Below are 18,603 nucleotides of genomic sequence, written 5' to 3'. Positions count from 1 at the left end.
CAATATTTTGGTATTAACGATCAATAAATGTGTGTCATTCATTAATTTATTTCATGTTAACAAAAAAACTCTCAAGTACAAAACATTTCCTAGGTAAAGAATTGGGGTCCGTGAAATCGGTATGAAATTTGATCGACAACCATGCAAGTTTTTTTTTAAGTTGCAGCTGTGTTGTAAAACAACAGAGAGATAAACATTTTCTCAATTTAAATGCAGATTAAAACTGTAAAAATGAATACTCACGATTTGGGGCACTCTAGTAGGGTATTTAGGAAAACTAAACTGGTGTTAGCAGGGCAGCCGAATCGGCAGAGCGACGATTTCGAACCATCTTTTCGTTGCGATATTCATCGATGGAATTATAAAAATGCTAGTAACATAAAGGGTGCACTATTAATAACGTTTTAAACATAAATATTTTATGAAAAACCACATGAATTTCCTAATAATCGAAAATATAAGAAAACGTCAACAGGGAATTGTAAATAAACTCCCCTGTCCATTTAGCATCTCTAAAGCCCGGTCTACACGCGTCTACCGACCAATCAAATGGCTTGACACAACAATGAAATGTGTAGTGGGCAATTATTGAACACGGTTACTATATTGTGGTTGGCAAACTTTCATGCGCTTTAGTGTAAATGGACATAAAAAAGATAATATTCGTCGATAAATGGATTTCTGTAAAAAGCGAGAATTTTTGCAAATATTTGGCTTTGCTGATATTTTTTTAATAACTAACGCAAGTGCTACCCAGGGGCAAATCTGTGGCATTAAAAAAACCCTTCTATTTTTTTTTTCATCCTGGCCATTATTGTCTCACTCAATGATGTTAAATTATATAAACAAATAATTCAAACATTTTTTAATCAAATGTTTACATTGATTGATAATATTTTAATTAAATTGGATATATTTCTCAATCGCTTGCTCACAAAAAAAGTTGCAGGGGTTATAAAAAATATTGAAGTTTATTTTAATCTAATTATTTGTGATTTTTGTTGTTTTTTTCCACTAAATATGTTGATCTTTTAAGCGTCGATGAATCGACCTTAGAATTCGAAAAACCCTCATAGGCGCAAAACTTACAGATATTATTCTCAAACTTATATTTACATGCTTGGGCACTTATTTGCCTGCATTAGAATACAAAATGTTACGTAAATTTTAATACTAACCCAATTTATGGTTTTTATTTTTGAACATTATAGTAAAAAAATAATGAAAAATCAAAATGCGTAAAGATATACAAATTTTTACACAGTACTTTTTTTCATAGAATTTCAATTCCACAACGAAGTAACAAAAAAGTTGTCACTGGTCTTTAATTAATAGTGATGGCATTGATTGTCGCAAACATAGGTATCGCTTGTATTTGCAGTTTCGGAGGTTAAAACTATATATTCCGTTCGAAAAAAATTGTGCTGGTAAAAAGTTAATGTGTAGAATTCCAAAAGCTGAAAACTCCTGTAGGCACATACTAATGTTTTCAATATTGCAACGTTAGTTTCATTATTTTCCTTTGTTTTTAAGTTGTCTTCTTGTACCTACTTGTTTATTTCTTATTCTGGCAACATTAGTATTTAATATTAATTTCGAAATTTCGGGTTTGACATGTCTCTTTTATTGAGAAGGTATGTAATAATATTTATAACTATAACAGGAACATTAATTTAACTGTTTATTCCCTTATTCTTATTGCAATTCACCATTGATGCTATTTTCCGTAGTTCCCCTTTGTTTTTCTTGTATCATTATTTATAATTATTCATTATGTAATGCAGTATTATAGGTTATTTCTTCAGTGACAGCTGTTGTGCTTAGTGACATTATTTTTATTGTCGAAAGAATATCTTATATGAACATTATTTAGTTCATAGTTCATTGAAGTTACTATGTTTACTTTAAATTCGGGGGTTGTTTTAAAAATACCAAAGGATATTTTTTTAAATATGTTTAAAATAGACATTTAAGGTCCTACCTACTAGATTTTTTTGATGATTTTAGTTATAAATATATATTTGACCAAGTTTTTTTTATATTGTAATTATCGAGAGTTAAAATTCATTTCGTTAACGTACTACTATTAATTTCTTTTTCCGAAGTTTAACATATTGTAAATATCAATAACTTAAAAAAGAATTTTTTAGTAGGATGTTTCTGAAATTTGATTTACGGTATAAAATTGTTTGTAGGTACATTTTTTTGGATCTAATTTTATAAAATATGTATATAGTGACAGTCACAGTGTAGTTATATAAGTAATTAAGAAAAACGAATGCATGACTACATTTCAATTCCCTTTGAATTATTTTTTATGTAAATCTATGTATATGGACATACTTGAGTTAAATAGGTACTACTTTAAGGCAGTGGCGTGCACAGTTTTTAATCAGGGTAGCCAGTAGGGTTGGGTAAGGATAAGGCATAGTAGACACGGGTCGTGTTTCTGTATGGAATGCGAGTAATCCAGGGTAGGCACTGCTTTTCTGCCTATATATAATGCACGCCTCTGCTTTTTGGTAACCCTAGTTAGTTTGCGTTTACAAATAGGAATCACGTTGTTGCAGTTAAATTACAAATATTTATACACTTACAGTAGTTTCCCTCATATTTTTTGTTTTGTATACCTTACTACACATTTGTTTATTGATAATTTGTGATTTATCCCTCAGTTCCCTGTTTGGGCGAGCGCTCAACTCCCACATGGGATTGAGTAGCGCAATCGCCCCCCGTATTATGTCCCGCCCGGTGACCATGAATGTCGAGAAAGCCAAGGTCCAGAATTCAGAGGATTTTGACTTAAAGAACATTCGGATTGGCCGTCCGCAGTCACCCCATCTGACTATCTATTCCTTCCAAGTCACCAGCGTGCTGTCTATATCACATAGGATTTCTGGTGAGGAACCGATCTGACTGCTGAGACACAAATAGCCTTATTATCAAACTGCTTAGACTGAGTATAAGACCGAGAAAAATTTGGCATGATCAATTATTTCAAATACTTAAAAGTAGTTTGGTCAGGAGTCGGAATAATCAGTGGGTATGATAAGGAGATGCTTGAATGTGAAAGAGGTGCAGATTGTTTGCAAAAACAGATTGGTTTTACTTTTTACTTAAAAACTATTTTTAAATTTATTTTTTTCACCTTGATTCAAAAGCATTTCTATTTTACAGCTGTGTTCTTTTATTGTCAAGAAATCTAATATGTTGAGCATTTGCTATTTTCAGCTAAAAGCCTTACATTATTTAACATATTACAAGCCCAAATAGTTAAAATAGGTAAAAGATAGCATGAATGATAATAAGGACAAAAATATAAACTGCTTTAACCACTAAATTATTTTGTCCGTCATCCTGAGTCTTAGATAAGTCACTTTTTAGAAAAGATTTGATTGGATTTTACTGTACGTATTTAACCACACTAAAATGTACACTGTACACTAGTCTCCTAAAATAGTGCAATAAATTTTTCCAGGTATGGCGTTATCAGCATACATGATGGGTCTAGGGATAGGATACTTGGCATTACCAAATGACATCAGCCACTATGTCACCATGCTAGAAAGCATGCAACTCTCCCCTGCACTGTTGCTGGCAGCCAAATTCCTGGTTGCATTTCCATTGAGTTACCACTGGTGTAACGGAATTCGACACTTGCTCTGGGATACTGGCAGGTTCCTGACCATCAAGGGAGTTTACAGCACCGGATATACTATGCTCGCTACTGCTGTTGTCTTAACAGGATTCCTAATGGCACTTTAAACTTACCGTGATTCTGTAGCTGGTCTGTTAATGTTAGAAATATAATTTGACCCTGGGGTGATATTAAAAACACGTTAACTGCGCAGTGTAGATAATTTGAACTTTATATCCATTTGGTATAAAAGATATACCCATAAAGATACCGGTAACCGGTAGAAAATGGTTTTCAAGTGCCAAAATCTTCATTGATAAAAGTCGAAAAGTAAAATTAAATTTATCCACACTACATAGTAAATGCATTTGTAATCAAGTTGTGGCCCTTCTGAAAAAAATATGTCATACATGTTTTCTTTTTTGAGTCAATTGACTTCATATGATACATTGTTGATGGCAACAGGAAAAGTAGGAATTTTTAGCAATTGTTAGAAAAATTGATACTTAACATGTATTAAATTATTGTTGATTTTTCATGTCATTTGGAAATCAGCTATTCAAGCGTTTTCTTGTGTGGGCCTGTTTAATTTTAGTGCACGAAAAATTTTTAGAAAAAAAAAGTGGCATTGCAAGGGCACAATATAAGAGAAAGAAGTATTAAATCACTTTTTATATAATAAAATAACAATTATGTAATTTTTCCACATTAATTTTATTTGACCAGCAACCGGGTTTTGTCGTAACCGACATTACCAGTCTGACGATGTCGGTTACGACGGAACCCGGTTGCTGGTCTAATAAAATTCATGTGGAAAAAAATTACAAAGTTGTTATTTCATTATATAAAATGCAGTTCCACCAAGAAATGTCAGTACAAAACTTAAATCCCTTTTTTTGTAAAAAATTTACATTAACAGAACATAGCAGGCTTTCACTTAAAATAAAAACAGTATTTTGTCTTCTTTAATAATATTATTTTATTATTACCTATTGTAAAGAACTTCTTAATTAAATTATTTAATGTTATTTAAATACATTTTGTCTATAATATTTTAACTCCTTTATACTTTCTTTTATGTCGACGAGTGCTCGATGCGTAAAAGATTTCATAGGCATATTTTTGTATTCATTTGGATACCACCGTCTAGATAACTCCTTTATAGTTGAAACATCAATTATTCTGTAATGTAAGTACGAGTTGAGATTTGGCATATGTTTCATTAAGAATAATCTGTCCATATAAACACTGTTACCAGCTAGAGGACTCTTGCCTTCTTGTACTAATGGTTTAATAAATTGTAGAACCATGTTTTCGGCAGTTTTTACATCGATGGAAGAATTCCGAGATGCTTCTGTGAGACCAGTCTGATATGAAATAAAAGGAAAGGAGTAATTATTCAATAGAAGGTAACAGTATGAGAGTTACTATGCATAATACATACATTCTATAAGTGTATCGGTAAATACTTGAGTGTTCATTGGTCGAATTCGATAAGAGCTGTGACAATTTAGTCAGGTTTTAACAATCTAGACAATGTATTATATATTATTTTTGACATCTCATCAAAGATGAAGAAGGTTATGAAAGTCTGGGCATTTACGGGGCTGACGACCGTCATAGGCTGGTTTAAGTGACCACTTTACACACGTGTAACATTCACCAATTGTACCCATTATTGACAACCACACTACTCAAATTCTTGGAAGTTCTGTATATATGAACCAATTTAGAAACCTTGTTCTTGAATCAATAGAACTTCACTAGAGACATCTATTGGTGAGATGTAAAGAAGCTTTATAAAGCAGAAACTCTTATATTAGTATGTGAGATCCGAATCCTGGATTATAATCACACACATGAGAAACGCCAGAAAATACCATTTTCATTTTTATTATTTAAGCTTATAATTTGACCAGACAATTTATTTACAACATTTTGAGTGTGTCCAAATACTTGTTCGCAAAATCTGGATTATCTCCAATTACAGGAGTTATTTTCATTTTGAAGAAGAATATGGAAGTCTGGACATTGAAAATAACTCCTGTAATTGGAGATAATCCAGATTTTGTGAACAAGTATTTGGACACACTCAAAATGTTGTAAATGTATTATATGTATTATCACTCACAGTAGAGATAATGCATTTCTTGTTTGGAATCTAGTCTACCTTAGAGTTAGGTTGGATACAATTTTATTTTATTTTGTGCAATACTAATATGGTAGAATGACAACTTAAACCGGCTTTCTGAGGCAATTTTAAAGTAAAATGGTTATTTTAAAATGAGTGGAAATTAAATATTGCGATAAATGTCGATTTAGCTTTGAGGGGACATAATCAAGCAGAAGATCAAGTGTTTTGTGGTTTGATAGATTTTATTGCTGAAATTTATTAGTCTATGAAGGAGCATCTTGGGAATACGAGGCTACAAAATTAACACATTCATTGCGTATAAAATACTTAATGTCGTACAGAGATGCTGGAAATTTGTGAATTTTGGAAAACCCATAACTTTGTTCAAAATAAAATTCTACTTTTTATTTAAACATCATACGCAAGTGTATTCCTTCCTGTCTTCAAAACATGAAACCAGCGATCATTACTTTTATTCAACATGACACCAGTGTTCATCACTTGGCTGCAATATTTGTATGGACACGGGAGCCGTGTTTGACACAAGATATGTTGATTGGATGCAATTATACATGTTTGTTTAAATTTTTGAAGCGGAACTACTTTTAAATTGCCGGCAATGTAAGTATGCCTATTATACCTGTTTATTGTTTTTATATTTTGCCATGTATGAGTATTAGTTTTGGTTATTTAAAAAAAATATTTTTGTTACTTTATTTATTTGTGCTCCAGTCTTGTTAACCTTAATCCCATGTCCCAAAAGGAGAAATATAAATTATTCATCGGGAATATTATATGTATATATGACTTGTGTATGTATAATGTTTAAAAACATATATATATATATATATATATATATATATATATATATATATATATATATATATATATATATATATATATATATATATATATATATATATATATACACAAGTAAAATTCCCAGCAATATAAGTAGAGAATTTGATAGAAATACCTCTCCATGTTGTTCAATACACCATTTGTTCATATTTTTTAGGATGTCATCATTTTGGTGTATGACTATATCAGGCCCTTCTGCTAAGACATTTAGTTGGGGATCGGTAACAATGCATGCAATTTCGAGTATGTGATCTTTGTCTATATTTAGGCCAGTCATCTCCATGTCTAGCCAGACTAGGTTGTCCTTATTCTTTGACATTTTTGATGATAAGGTGGAGGCTGCAAAATATGATAAAGTAAAAATATTAACATGGGTCCTGTAGCATACAGTAAGCTCCATGTACTGAACTGGGATAGAAAAAAACCTAAGCCGAATACAGAGCCTGGAAGAAGTATGTGGATAACAGCTGTGTAAGCACCTGTATGCGTAATTCTTTCCATTATTAGCATATTTAACCGCCCTACTTTTGGGATTTATAATTAACTAGGTAAAAAATTATCAGTTTTTTTTTCATAAGATTTATATATCTTGTTCTCTTTTTCTTCAAACCCTTATCTGCACCCCAATGGTGCATAAGGCACTATATCATATATACGAGTTTTATCTTGATTGTTAACACATGAAAGTAACGTGATCAGCCCTCCGCTTCAGGTAATATTGAATAAATATTAGATAGAAAAAATCAGTTATATTTATTTGACCCCCTCTAGGAATCGAACCCGGGACCTCCAGTAAAGTAGCCGACTATGCTGACCATTACACTACAGAGGCGGAGATTTATATTTATAACAATACTTATTTACAATGTAATAGAAATTTTAAAATAATATACGTATTTATGACCCTTTTTATATCCATTGGTTCTCAACATAAGATGTCACCGGATAATTTTTTGTAATAATATTCTAGTAAATATTTAAAAAAATAAATTTTGTAAGGAATGTAATACATCAACATAATGTCGACACATTCTGCAAATGAGGTACCCAGCGATATTGACCTCGAAATACTAAATGCGCCGTATGACGTATTTGTATGCGGGTATGAAAGATTTGACATCATTTCTGAGGTTGCAGGTATAGTTTTTTTTATACCTTTTTACGGGATACGGATGGTTGCGTTTGGGTGATAATATAGCAGACGTATCACAAACATTCGTATGGGTAGGGCAGTTGAAAGTAAATACCAATTTTTAGTTGGCAATATTGAGTAAGCAACATTAATAAACTTGCACTGTTGTTTCTGATACAGCTTTATAGGTAAGTGCAGAGCTCATGCAAATTTATCATCATGTGAGTTTTGACACGTCACATACCTACTACACGGATTCCCGTATTGACCACCTCACATGGGAAGCTGACTGCTTTGGTCTGTGGTGAACTCACAATATCCATGTATTCGGCATCTTGGATATAATAATAAAAAATTGCCATGTCACCCATAACGATCAGTGTGATAGTGTGAGTATAAAATAAATAATGCACAAAAAAGGTAATTGAATTACAAACTATTATTAGGAATAAAGAAAGATAATGAGGAAATTTTGGAAAAATCACAGTTTATATACGGCGATGAAAGTGTTATAAAGAGAAAGCCTTTAGCGTGCCCACGTACACCGTGGAATCTTTTTAAACCCGCGCAAAATGATTTTTTCTACGACTATTTCCTTTGGTCTGGTGACAGTGGGTCTGATATCAGTAGAATAAAATAAACATTTTCAAAAGTAAATTGTAATTAAAATAATACCTGAAGAGTGTTTGCAGACTTCTCTAAACGCCGATATGTAAGGTGATAAAGTTTTCAACATCGATATAATTTAATTTAACCTAACTAAAAGATACAACTTCAACGCAAATTTAATTAAATAAAAATAAAGAAGTTAGTAAAAATATTACTTCCGTTAAGATAAAATGCAAAATTATAGGGTTGCATATCGCAACGTTACATGATCTGATTACAGTTAAAAATTAAAGTGTATAATTCGATACAATTATATATTCTGTCATTCAGACAAACAAATCCACAGATTAACCTCGTGTTAGCAGCAAGATTTAGTGTTCCGTTGTCAAAAATAATGATCACTTTTGTGGGATCGATATGTTATCGGGAATTAATAAAATTATTGCATATTTTTTTAATCAGCCCTGGATACACGTACACACACACACACACACACACACACATATATATATATATATATATATATATATATATATATATATATATATATATATATATATATATATATATATATATATATATATATATATATATATATATATATATATATATATATATATATATATATATATATATATATATATATATATATATATATATATATACATATATATATATATATATATTTATATATATATATATATATATATATATATATATATATATATATATATATATATATATATATATATATATATATATATATATATATATATATATATATATATATATATATATATATATATAAATATATATATATATTTATTTTATTTTATTTTTATTTATTTTTATTTATTTATTTTTAAACTTCATGTACAGAAAATAAAAAGTACATTGGCGGGCTTATTGCTAAAAAGCAATATCTTCCAACCGACCAAAGACGGACTAGTGATATTGATCAAAACTTTTGATACCATATATAGCCGTTTGCAATCAGTGGGCAGATAGTATATATATATATATATATATATATATATATATATATATATATATATATATATATATATATATATATATATATATATATATATATATATATATATATATATATATATATATATATATATATATATATATATATATATATATATATATATATATATATATATATATATATATATATATATATATATATATATATATATATATATATATATATATATATATATATATATATATATATATATATTTATATATATATATATATATATATATATATATATATATATATATATATATATATATATATATATATATATATATATATATATATATATATATATATATATATATATATATATATATATATATATATATATATATATATATTTATATATATATATATATATATATATATATGTATATATATATATATATATATATATATATATATATATATATATATATATATATATATATATATATATATATATATATATATATATATATATATATATATATATATATATATATGTAATAAAATAACTAGGTACCTACCTATACATTTTATTAAGTACTTACAAAAAGTACCTACATAAAACAGTTCTACCACCAGATGCCGCATGCGTCGCTCAGAATTAAACAAAAGACTTCCGATAATATTATTAACTGTCAGAATAAGATAGATAGATAGATAGATAGATAGATAGATATAAAAATTATTATAAAGATAAATTAAGAATAAACTTTAATTACAAAGCAACACATTGTTTATTTTATTATTATACACCCACTTTACATATTATTTACACTTAATTTTCAAAAGGAAAATATTACCACGTTATAAAACGACAATTTTGTTAAATGGAAATGGATTATGAAACATTAGATGTATTAAAACAATTACTACAATATGTTCGGAGTGAGAGAGAAAAATTAGAAGATGATCAAAGAAAACGATTAGAAGATAATCAAAGAAGACGTGGAAATCTAAGAACTAGTGATAAAATTAAAGATAAAAGTCCATGTAAGATTTGTGAAAAATTAAATAAGGGAACTCGATATCACCCTGAAGCAACATGCTGGTTTAAAACAAAGGACGATGATAAGATTAATAATAAAAATGAAGATTTACAAATCACACAGAAACAGTGCTTGAAGAATGAAAATAAAAATAATGTGGAAAAAATTTCTACAAAATATAAAATAAAATATTCTCCAGGAAAGAAGAATTTAGAAGTAGATTGTCTAAGCAGGAATCCAGTATTAAAATCGAATGAAAATACAGATGAACAATTAAAAGTTGTAAATTTGGTTAAATTAGAAGATAATTTAAAAGATCAGAATAAAAATAAAGACATACAAATAACACAGAAACAGTGCTTGAAAAATGAAAATAAAAATAAAGTAGAAAAAACTTCTACGAAAGATAAAATAAAATATACTCCAGGAAAGAAGAATTTAGAAGTAGATTGTATGAGCAGGAATCCAGTATTAGAATCGAAGGAAAATGCAAATGAACAATTAAAAGTTGTAAATTTGGTTAAATTAGAAGATATTTTAAAAGATCAGAATAAAAATGAAGACATTCAAATAACACAGAAACAGTGCTTGAAAAATGAAAATAAAAATAAAGTAGAAAAAACTTCTACGAAAGATAAAATAAAATATACTCCAGGAAAGAAGAATTTAGAAGTAGATTGTCTAAGCAGGAATCCAGTATTAAAATCGAATGAAAATGCAGATGAACAATTAAAAGTTGTTAATTTGGTTAAATTAGAAGATATTTTAAAAGATCAGAATAAAAATGAAGACATGCAAATAACACAGAAACAGTGCTTGAAGAATGAAAATAAAAATAAAGTAGAAAAAAATACTACAAAATATAAAACAAAATATACTCCAGGAAAGAAGAATTTAGAAGTAGATTGTCTAAGCAGGAATCCTGTTTTAGAATCGAATGAAAATGCAGATGAACAATTAAAAGTTGTACATTTGGTTATATTAGAAGATACTTTAAGAGATCTGAATAAAAATGAAGGAATTCAAAAGAAAAAAACAAATGGATTGAAAAAAACTGTGTCTACTTTAAAAGGGTCAAGAAAAAAAAATACAAAAAAAAGAAAGAAAGAAAAAAGAACGAAAAAAAAAGAAAGAAAAAAAAAAAGAAAAAAAAGAAGGAAAAAAAGGAAGAAAGAAAAAAAAAAACTTTACATATCACTAAACTTATACCAGTCCCTTCACTACAAGAAGATGATCCGGAGGACGAGTGAAAATTTTACTATGAATTTTCATCCCCAAGGGGGGAGATGTAATAAAATAACTAGGTACCTACCTATACATTTTATTAAGTACTTACAAAAAGTACCTACATAAAACAGTTCTACCACCAGATGCCGCATGCGTCGCTCAGAATTAAACAAAAGACTTCCGATAATATTATTAACTGTCAGAATAAGATAGATAGATAGATAGATAGATAGATAGATATAAAAATTATTATAAAGATAAATTAAGAATAAACTTTAATTACAAAGCAACACATTGTTTATTTTATTATTATACACCCACTTTACATATTATTTACACTTAATTTTCAAAAGGAAAATATTACCACGTTATATATATATATGTATATTTATATATTTATATATATATATATATATATATATATATATATATATATATATATATATATATATATATATATATATATATATATATATATATATATATATATATATATATATATATATATATATATATATATATATATATATATATATATATATATATATATATATATATATGTGTGTACAAAAGTATATATTAGTAAATTCACTTTCTGAGTAAAATCTATATATATATATATATATATATATATATGTGTGTACAAAAGTATATATTAGTAAATTCACTTTCTGAGTAAAATCAAGAATTAAAATCATCACCTAAGTAACTTCACTGCCAACTTAGAATCAATGAAATGTATAAACTCATTTCTCACCCTAATATTATATTGATTATAGTTACTTTAAGCATAATGAGTAAATTCACTCACGAGTAGGTACAGGCTATGAAACTTAAAAAGTTGAAAAAGCCTGAGTAGGGTCATGATAAGCGGTGTTGCATAAGCCGTAACTAGATTTCAGGGTCACTTGGACGTTGGGTAATTAAAAAAATACCAGATAGTAAAAAAATCTAATTTTGATTAAATAATTACAATTAATACCAATCTCCATATTACGAAAGACGTTATGATTTTTAAACAATTATAAAATAAGTGCGAAAGAAATGAGAAATAAAAAATTAAATGTTTATTTTACGAAATACACAGGTAGAAGCTTACTATACAGTTTTAAAAAAAATATATTCATATGACGAATAAACCCAATTTTGTCTCTGTGGGCAAAAAAACGTATTTTTTTATTAACAAGGCTGGCTTTAAAAACAAAATTTCACTTTAAATGTTATTGCGATGGAGCTGAAGGGTAAATTCTTTTATACTTTGTCAATTTATATACAAATATATATATTTTACGTATATTTGAACATATTACGATTTTGAACGTACTTTAAAAGATCATAAACAATACTTTGTCTTTGGTTAATATACGTCAAAATCTTTGAAATTTTTAAATGGCGGTAAAAGAGTAATGATTGTTGCGGTAATTGTTTCTCAAATTTATATTTTTTCTCAATAGAGTTTTTATTATTAGGTTTCATACAACATAATCCTTAAACCATATCAAAATGAGTTTGTGGGTAGATAAGCATCGCCCAAAAGACCTATCAAAACTCGATTATCATAAGGAACAAGCTTCACAACTAAAAAAGTTAGTCCAGCACGGAGATTTTCCACATTTACTTGTTTATGGGCCTTGCGGGGCAGGAAAAAAGACTCGAATTATGTGTTTATTAAAAGAACTTTACGGCTCTGGTGTTGAGAGATTGCGCCAAGAAAATATGAGCTTCACCACGCCATCCAAAAAGAAATTGGAAATTATGACAGTGAGCAGCAATTATCATATCGAAGTGAATCCCTCGGACGTCGGTATTTATGACCGTGTCGTTATTATGGATCTCGTTAAGAATGTAGCGCAGACTCATCAGTTAGATTCGTCTGGGCAGCGCGAATTTAAGGTTGTTATTCTTAATGAAGTGGACGAATTGACCAAAGACGCCCAGCATGCTTTACGTCGTACAATGGAAAAGTACGTCGCTACTTGTAGAATTATCTTATGCGCAAACTCTACATCTCGAGTGATTCCTGCCATTCGATCTCGATGCCTGGGGATTCGCGTTCCAGCACCCACGGAGCAAGAGATTGTCACCATTTTACAGAGTACTTGCAAGAAAGAGGGTTTAAACTTGCCTTCAGAGTTGGCTATCAGGATATCGCAGAGTTCATCCCGTAACTTAAGAAGAGCTTTGTTAATGTGCGAGGCCTGTAAGGTTCAACAGTATCCGTTCACCGCCAATCAAACCATTTCGGAACCCGATTGGCAAGTCTTTATAAGGGATACGGCTAAGATGATCCTGCTAGAACAATCTCCCAAGAAGTTGGGAGAAGTAAGGACTAAGCTGTATGAACTACTCGTTCATGGAATTCCTGCCGATATGATATTTGGGGGACTGTTAAAAGAATTAGTGATGAACTGTGACATGCAGATGAAAAGTCAGGTGGCAAGTTTTGCCGCATTTTACGAGCACCGGATGCACCAAGGGAACAAGCAGATCTTCCACCTTGAAGCTTTCGTCGCTAAATTTATGTCAATATACAAAAAATTCATGGAAGAATCGCTCGGTGATTTGTTTTAAATACATAAAAGTAAAAAATGTTTTTGTAATTATTTATTTTTCTACATTAAAAAATATATGCACAAGTATAACGGAATTAACATTAATAAAATCACCTTTTAAAATTTATTATGTTCAAGTATTTTTTGTTCAATCAACTGTTTGCCGGCCAAATCTTCATTCCCAAGTAAGATCTTTCTCTGTTCATCCAAATCCCCAAGCAATGATTTTCTGGAAAGTAAAATTATTTCCTTTTTATTCAATCAACTGGATATCAAATAATCAAGAATTGACAATTGAGATGGAAGGATCAGAATCATTCATTTTTATTGTTTACCAATGTGTCAATTCTGTAGTACAGTAGTTAGCAAGTCTGGCTACAATTGGGTTCAATTTCTAACAAGGTCAAAGTGAAAAATAATCTTTCTGCCACTACAATTTAACCCTCCGATGAGCAGAATATAGTTATTTGGTGCAAAACGTTATTTTGTCATTGTCTCTTATCTATTCTGGACACGGAAATATTCTGTCATACGGAGCCTGAATAAAGTGCAGTAAAAATACTAGGGAGAAAAAGGCAAGGGGCTGTATAAACAAGTGTGCAGAAATCATTGACTATTTTTAAAAATTCTACTATAATAGTGGAAACCAAAAATTCAATACGGACAACAAACACCGCAAGAGATTCTATAAATAAATATATAGCAATGATATCAATTTGGATTTCCAGGTTTTTAACATAATTCTTCTTTTTAAACCCTTATCCACACCCCAATCATGCATAGGGCATTAGATCATATAAATGCAGTATTATCTTTAATACATGACGGAAATGTGATCAAACCCCCACTTCAGATACTAGTCCAGGGTATATTGTATTGAATAAATATAAGAGTAAAAAATTTACTTATATTTATTTGACATCCCCCTGGGAATCAAACCTGCAGAGCGTGCTGACCTACGGGCTTTATCATAATAGTACAATGTAAAAACACTAAAAATGAACTTAAAATTGAGAAGGAATGAAAGTACACATATATAATAGTGTTGATATTTTATTTAGAAAAACGAAACTTTATTTGAAAAAGAGAAATTTTAAGTCTAATATTTGAGATGATTTTTTAAAATAAGGGTTCTGCCGCAATTGGATGGGACAAATTGTCAATATGTTTAAAGAGAAGGACATTTGTGATGCTACTAATTTATACTTGGGTATCGCCTGCTTGAGTTACTTATTAAAAACATCATTTTTGAGTTGTTCAGCGACGCCACAAATTCGAAAAAAATACAATTTTTACTGTCAGAACTCTTGTCCTCACCCAATGGCGGATGAGCCGAATTGAGTTTTAGAAAAATCCTAACAAATATGATCTTATAATAAACGGTAAACAAATATTTTTTCACAACGGAGACGATATCGAACCCATAATTGTAATACGTACCGATATACAAAGCCCACGCAAATTAAACCTATGAATCCACCAAACGCTATGGGATATCTCATATACGTAACACGAGAAAATTTTCCGGAAAGAAATTGAGGACTTTCCATTTTATCTGCCATTTTACAAAATTGTCATGAAATTGAAAATAAATATAATTTAAAATATCTACAATAGAAGATGAAGGTTATGTTTTCTGTCAAAAAACAAAGTAATCTATGCTTAAAAAAATGGAAATGCAGTGCCTTCTAGATAAGTGACTCCTCAGGTAATATCATTCAATTTGGGATACCTACCTAGCCAAAAGGTGGGGGAGAGGGTGGATGGTTTGAACACGAGCTGCCCTAGAATATTTTATGAAACATCCAAATTAAAAATATAAAAAGAAAATGAAAACCCTGGAGACTTTGAACACAGATGGGGATTCTTTGTACACTCCATTAAATTGTTGAAACTTCGTCAGTATGTTTAAAACCTCTTGTATGCCGTTAATTTTAAAATTATTGGTCACAATATGCTTGAGTAAATAAAATGAAAGGCACCGGAGAGAAGATTTTGGTGATCTTAATTGCCGACGAATATAGCAACGTAAAGCGTACCGCATTGATGTCTTCTTCTTGAATTTTAAACACCTAAAACAAGCTAGCTCGCATCTACTACGAGGTTTGTACGCCCGTATACCTCACCGCGGTCATGGAGTACCTGGCTGTCAAGGTGTTGGAGATGCCCGCCACTGCTATCAGATATAACAAGAAGACCAGCTCATCCCCCGCCATCTGCAGTTGACTATCCTCAATGACGAGAGCTAACAAGCTGGCCTCCGACGTTACCATCGCTCAAAGAGGCGTCCTGCCTAACATTTTGGCCATGCTTCAGCCCGAGACCGAGAAGAAGGCGCAATAATACGGCGGCTCCACTTACTTCCCTTCAGACTCAGCCGATTGACGACGTTTTTCTTAAATATATATATTTTATCAATCATTTTCATTTTCATGTCAAAATCTATATTTGTATAAGCGCCCTTGAGGTAGTATTTTACGAAAATGACGCTACATAAATTAACCAAAATGATTATTATTATTTGAAAATATGAGTAGAGTTTTTCATCGTTAATTAATCTAAGGCAAGGAGTCAGGCCCGCACTTCAGAGAGTATTCTAGGATGATAAAAACTTTTTTCCAGTTAACTGTGCAGCGGGAACTTTAAATCCGACATAACATTGCTAGTCAGTATTGCTATGTAAAAAAAATACAATGCGGTTGTTTTAAAAAAGGGCAGAGCTCTTGAGATATGCACGGCGTCCTTAGATAAATCTGTCCACAGGTACAGCACTTGCCCTTACCTACGAAAATAATATTATATGTATATATGAGCCAATACGCTGTGTTGTTGATGTAACCCGGTACGCATTAAATGTTACTATGCGGCAAACTTTCAGCAATGTGTGCATATACCTCTATTTTTGGTTACGAAAACCATTGGTTACGATACATTTATTTAACCCTTTCAATGCTAGAATTATTCTATCTATACAAATAATGTTTTCGTTGCAGCTCTGTGATCTGTGGTAGTTAGTTTATTATTGAAAAAATAACGTAGTTAGGAATTTTTATCATAATTATGTGTGTATTTTTATCATAATTATTTATCACAATTATGTGTGTCATTCATTTTATAATTTTAATGAGATAATAAGTAACTATAGATAACGAGATAAGTTTATTTACTGTTTTAGCTGTAAATGTTAAAAATGAAATATTTAGGTTTCCATGAATTCATTTGTTGTTTATTGTAATTACTATTTTTCATTATTCCTTTGTTTGTAAATAAAAACAAGACTTGACACTGGCAGAAACATCCTCTCACTGGGTGACTGCTAAATAAATCTTCTTCTTCTTCGTCTAACCCTTATCCGCACCCAATAGGGCACTGCATCGTACTGACGCAGTGTTGTCTTGATCGTTTCTTACATGAAGGCAAGGAGACTCAGTTCAGGGTAATATGAAATAATTGTTTGAGTGTAAAATCACCAATATTTATTTTCACCCCTTCCTGAGAATCGAACCTTCAGCACCAGCAAAAAATTAACTATTACAACTATAACACCACGGAGGCAAATAAATAAATATATTTAAAAAAAAACGTAACTCGTAGGATAGTTTGGTAATCTAGGGTTAAAGGATGATTTCGGTGTCCGATGGTTGCCGAGGGAAGGTCCTGCGCGCGCACCTTATCGACCAGGGCTCTGCGCCTCCAGCCTGCGAGTCCAGCTGGCCGCAGTCCTCAGTCTGCTGCCAGTCGCGGGCATGGGACCGGCGCCCAGCCGGGACGTCCCTGGCGCCGGTGACATCGACTGTGACGCCGACGACATAGACGATGATGACGTGATCAAACCCCGGCCGCTGCCCGACTATCTGGTAGGTCCTGCCGCTTCATTCCGATAACTTGCCTCTCTAATTTTATCTTTGTTGTCTGTCATCCTTACCGCCTATCCGGCGCTTATCGAAAAAAATATTGAAAAAAAAAACACAAAATTTCCTTCAATTCAACTGTTTTTCAGGCAGAACTTATACTTTAAATGCAAAAACCATTTTAAATGAATCTATTTACCTTACCTTAGTATTATATATAATTAAATTATATTTATTTTATCAATTTGGTGAAAAATTTAAAAAATGTTATAATGATGAATGCAAAGTGAAATGATGTTTTAGAATGAAGTGGAAACTTTTTGGCGGGTTTTTATTTATTCTAGCTTCGAGCTGAGCTTTTATTTGAAAAAAAATACGAAGTAAAATAAGGTAAGAGTAATATTTTTTGTTTGTTTTTATCTTCTGATTTCATTAAGATACGTTGGTTTAAACATTTCTGGACTGTTTTATTGTTCGTCAAATGAGAACAAAGCTGTTATTATTGTGTAATAATAATCTTTAATTTTAATAAAGTTTCGAATTGATGTGTTAAGATTTAAAAAGTTTTTTTCTTCTGT

The 18,603-nt window shown here is 30.3% G+C and overlaps 5 protein-coding genes across 6 annotated transcripts in view; 3 read left to right on the top strand and 2 right to left on the bottom strand.

The window, feature by feature from the left end:
* Window positions 1-550, bottom strand: part of LOC148312860 (uncharacterized) — a 35,454-nt gene extending 34,904 nt beyond the window's left edge. For both annotated transcript variants that reach the window (XM_088272465.1, XM_088272472.1), the window contains exon 1: window positions 244-550. The gene's annotated coding sequence lies outside the window, so the exon portion shown is untranslated. The remainder of the gene's footprint in view (window positions 1-243) is intronic.
* A 1,035-nt stretch (window positions 551-1,585) lies between these two features.
* LOC148312859 (succinate dehydrogenase cytochrome b560 subunit, mitochondrial-like) lies at window positions 1,586-4,281 on the top strand. The gene is made up of 3 exons (XM_088272493.1): window positions 1,586-1,634; window positions 2,676-2,899; window positions 3,479-4,281. The coding sequence occupies exons 1-3, from the start codon at window positions 1,615-1,617 to the stop codon at window positions 3,763-3,765; spliced, it is 531 nt and encodes a 176-aa protein (XP_088128619.1). The 5' UTR covers window positions 1,586-1,614; the 3' UTR covers window positions 3,766-4,281.
* Window positions 4,282-4,591: 310 nt separating this feature from the next.
* On the bottom strand, window positions 4,592-8,722 carry LOC148312858 (putative oligoribonuclease). Its single transcript, XM_088272481.1, has 3 exons — window positions 8,440-8,722; window positions 6,748-6,971; window positions 4,592-5,004 (listed from the first exon to the last, which is right to left on the bottom strand). Exons 1-3 carry the CDS (start codon window positions 8,498-8,500, stop codon window positions 4,663-4,665), a joined length of 627 nt encoding a protein of 208 aa, XP_088128607.1. The 5' UTR covers window positions 8,501-8,722; the 3' UTR covers window positions 4,592-4,662.
* Window positions 8,723-13,006: 4,284 nt separating this feature from the next.
* On the top strand, window positions 13,007-14,295 carry RfC38 (replication factor C subunit RfC38). Its single transcript, XM_088272720.1, has one exon. The coding sequence runs from the start codon at window positions 13,126-13,128 to the stop codon at window positions 14,191-14,193; it is 1,068 nt and encodes a 355-aa protein (XP_088128846.1). The 5' UTR covers window positions 13,007-13,125; the 3' UTR covers window positions 14,194-14,295.
* Window positions 14,296-17,905: 3,610 nt separating this feature from the next.
* LOC148312856 (monocarboxylate transporter 14) overlaps window positions 17,906-18,603 on the top strand; it is a 77,868-nt gene continuing 77,170 nt past the window's right edge. Inside the window, exon 1 of the mRNA XM_088272437.1 lies at window positions 17,906-18,031. Coding sequence (XP_088128563.1) covers window positions 17,921-18,031 — 111 coding nt within the window. The 5' untranslated portion in view covers window positions 17,906-17,920. The remainder of the gene's footprint in view (window positions 18,032-18,603) is intronic.

This window comes from Brachycentrus maculatus, unplaced genomic scaffold (genome assembly GCF_059751285.1).
Source record: "Brachycentrus maculatus isolate JH-2025_06_01 unplaced genomic scaffold, ASM5975128v1 h1tg000031l, whole genome shotgun sequence".
Classification (NCBI taxonomy): domain Eukaryota; kingdom Metazoa; phylum Arthropoda; class Insecta; order Trichoptera; family Brachycentridae; genus Brachycentrus; species Brachycentrus maculatus.
Note: the sequence above shows the minus strand (reverse complement) of the source record. Positions and strands in the feature narration are given on the sequence as shown.

Coding starts and splice junctions, on each gene's coding strand:
- LOC148312859 (XM_088272493.1), top strand. CDS start 1,615: ATGTCTCTTTTATTGAGAAG. Junction 1,635..2,675: donor ATGTCTCTTTTATTGAGAAG/GTATGTAATAAT, acceptor TTTATCCCTCAG/TTCCCTGTTTGGGCGAGCGC. Junction 2,900..3,478: donor TATATCACATAGGATTTCTG/GTGAGGAACCGA, acceptor AAATTTTTCCAG/GTATGGCGTTATCAGCATAC.
- LOC148312858 (XM_088272481.1), bottom strand. CDS start 8,500: ATGTTGAAAACTTTATCACCTTACATATCGGCGTTTAGAGAAGTCTGC. Junction 6,972..8,439: donor AGTCTGCAAACACTCTTCAG/GTATTATTTTAA, acceptor CATATTTTGCAG/CCTCCACCTTATCATCAAAA. Junction 5,005..6,747: donor GTATTGAACAACATGGAGAG/GTATTTCTATCA, acceptor ATTTCATATCAG/ACTGGTCTCACAGAAGCATC.
- RfC38 (XM_088272720.1), top strand. CDS start 13,126: ATGAGTTTGTGGGTAGATAAGCATCGCCCAAAAGACCTATCAAAACTC.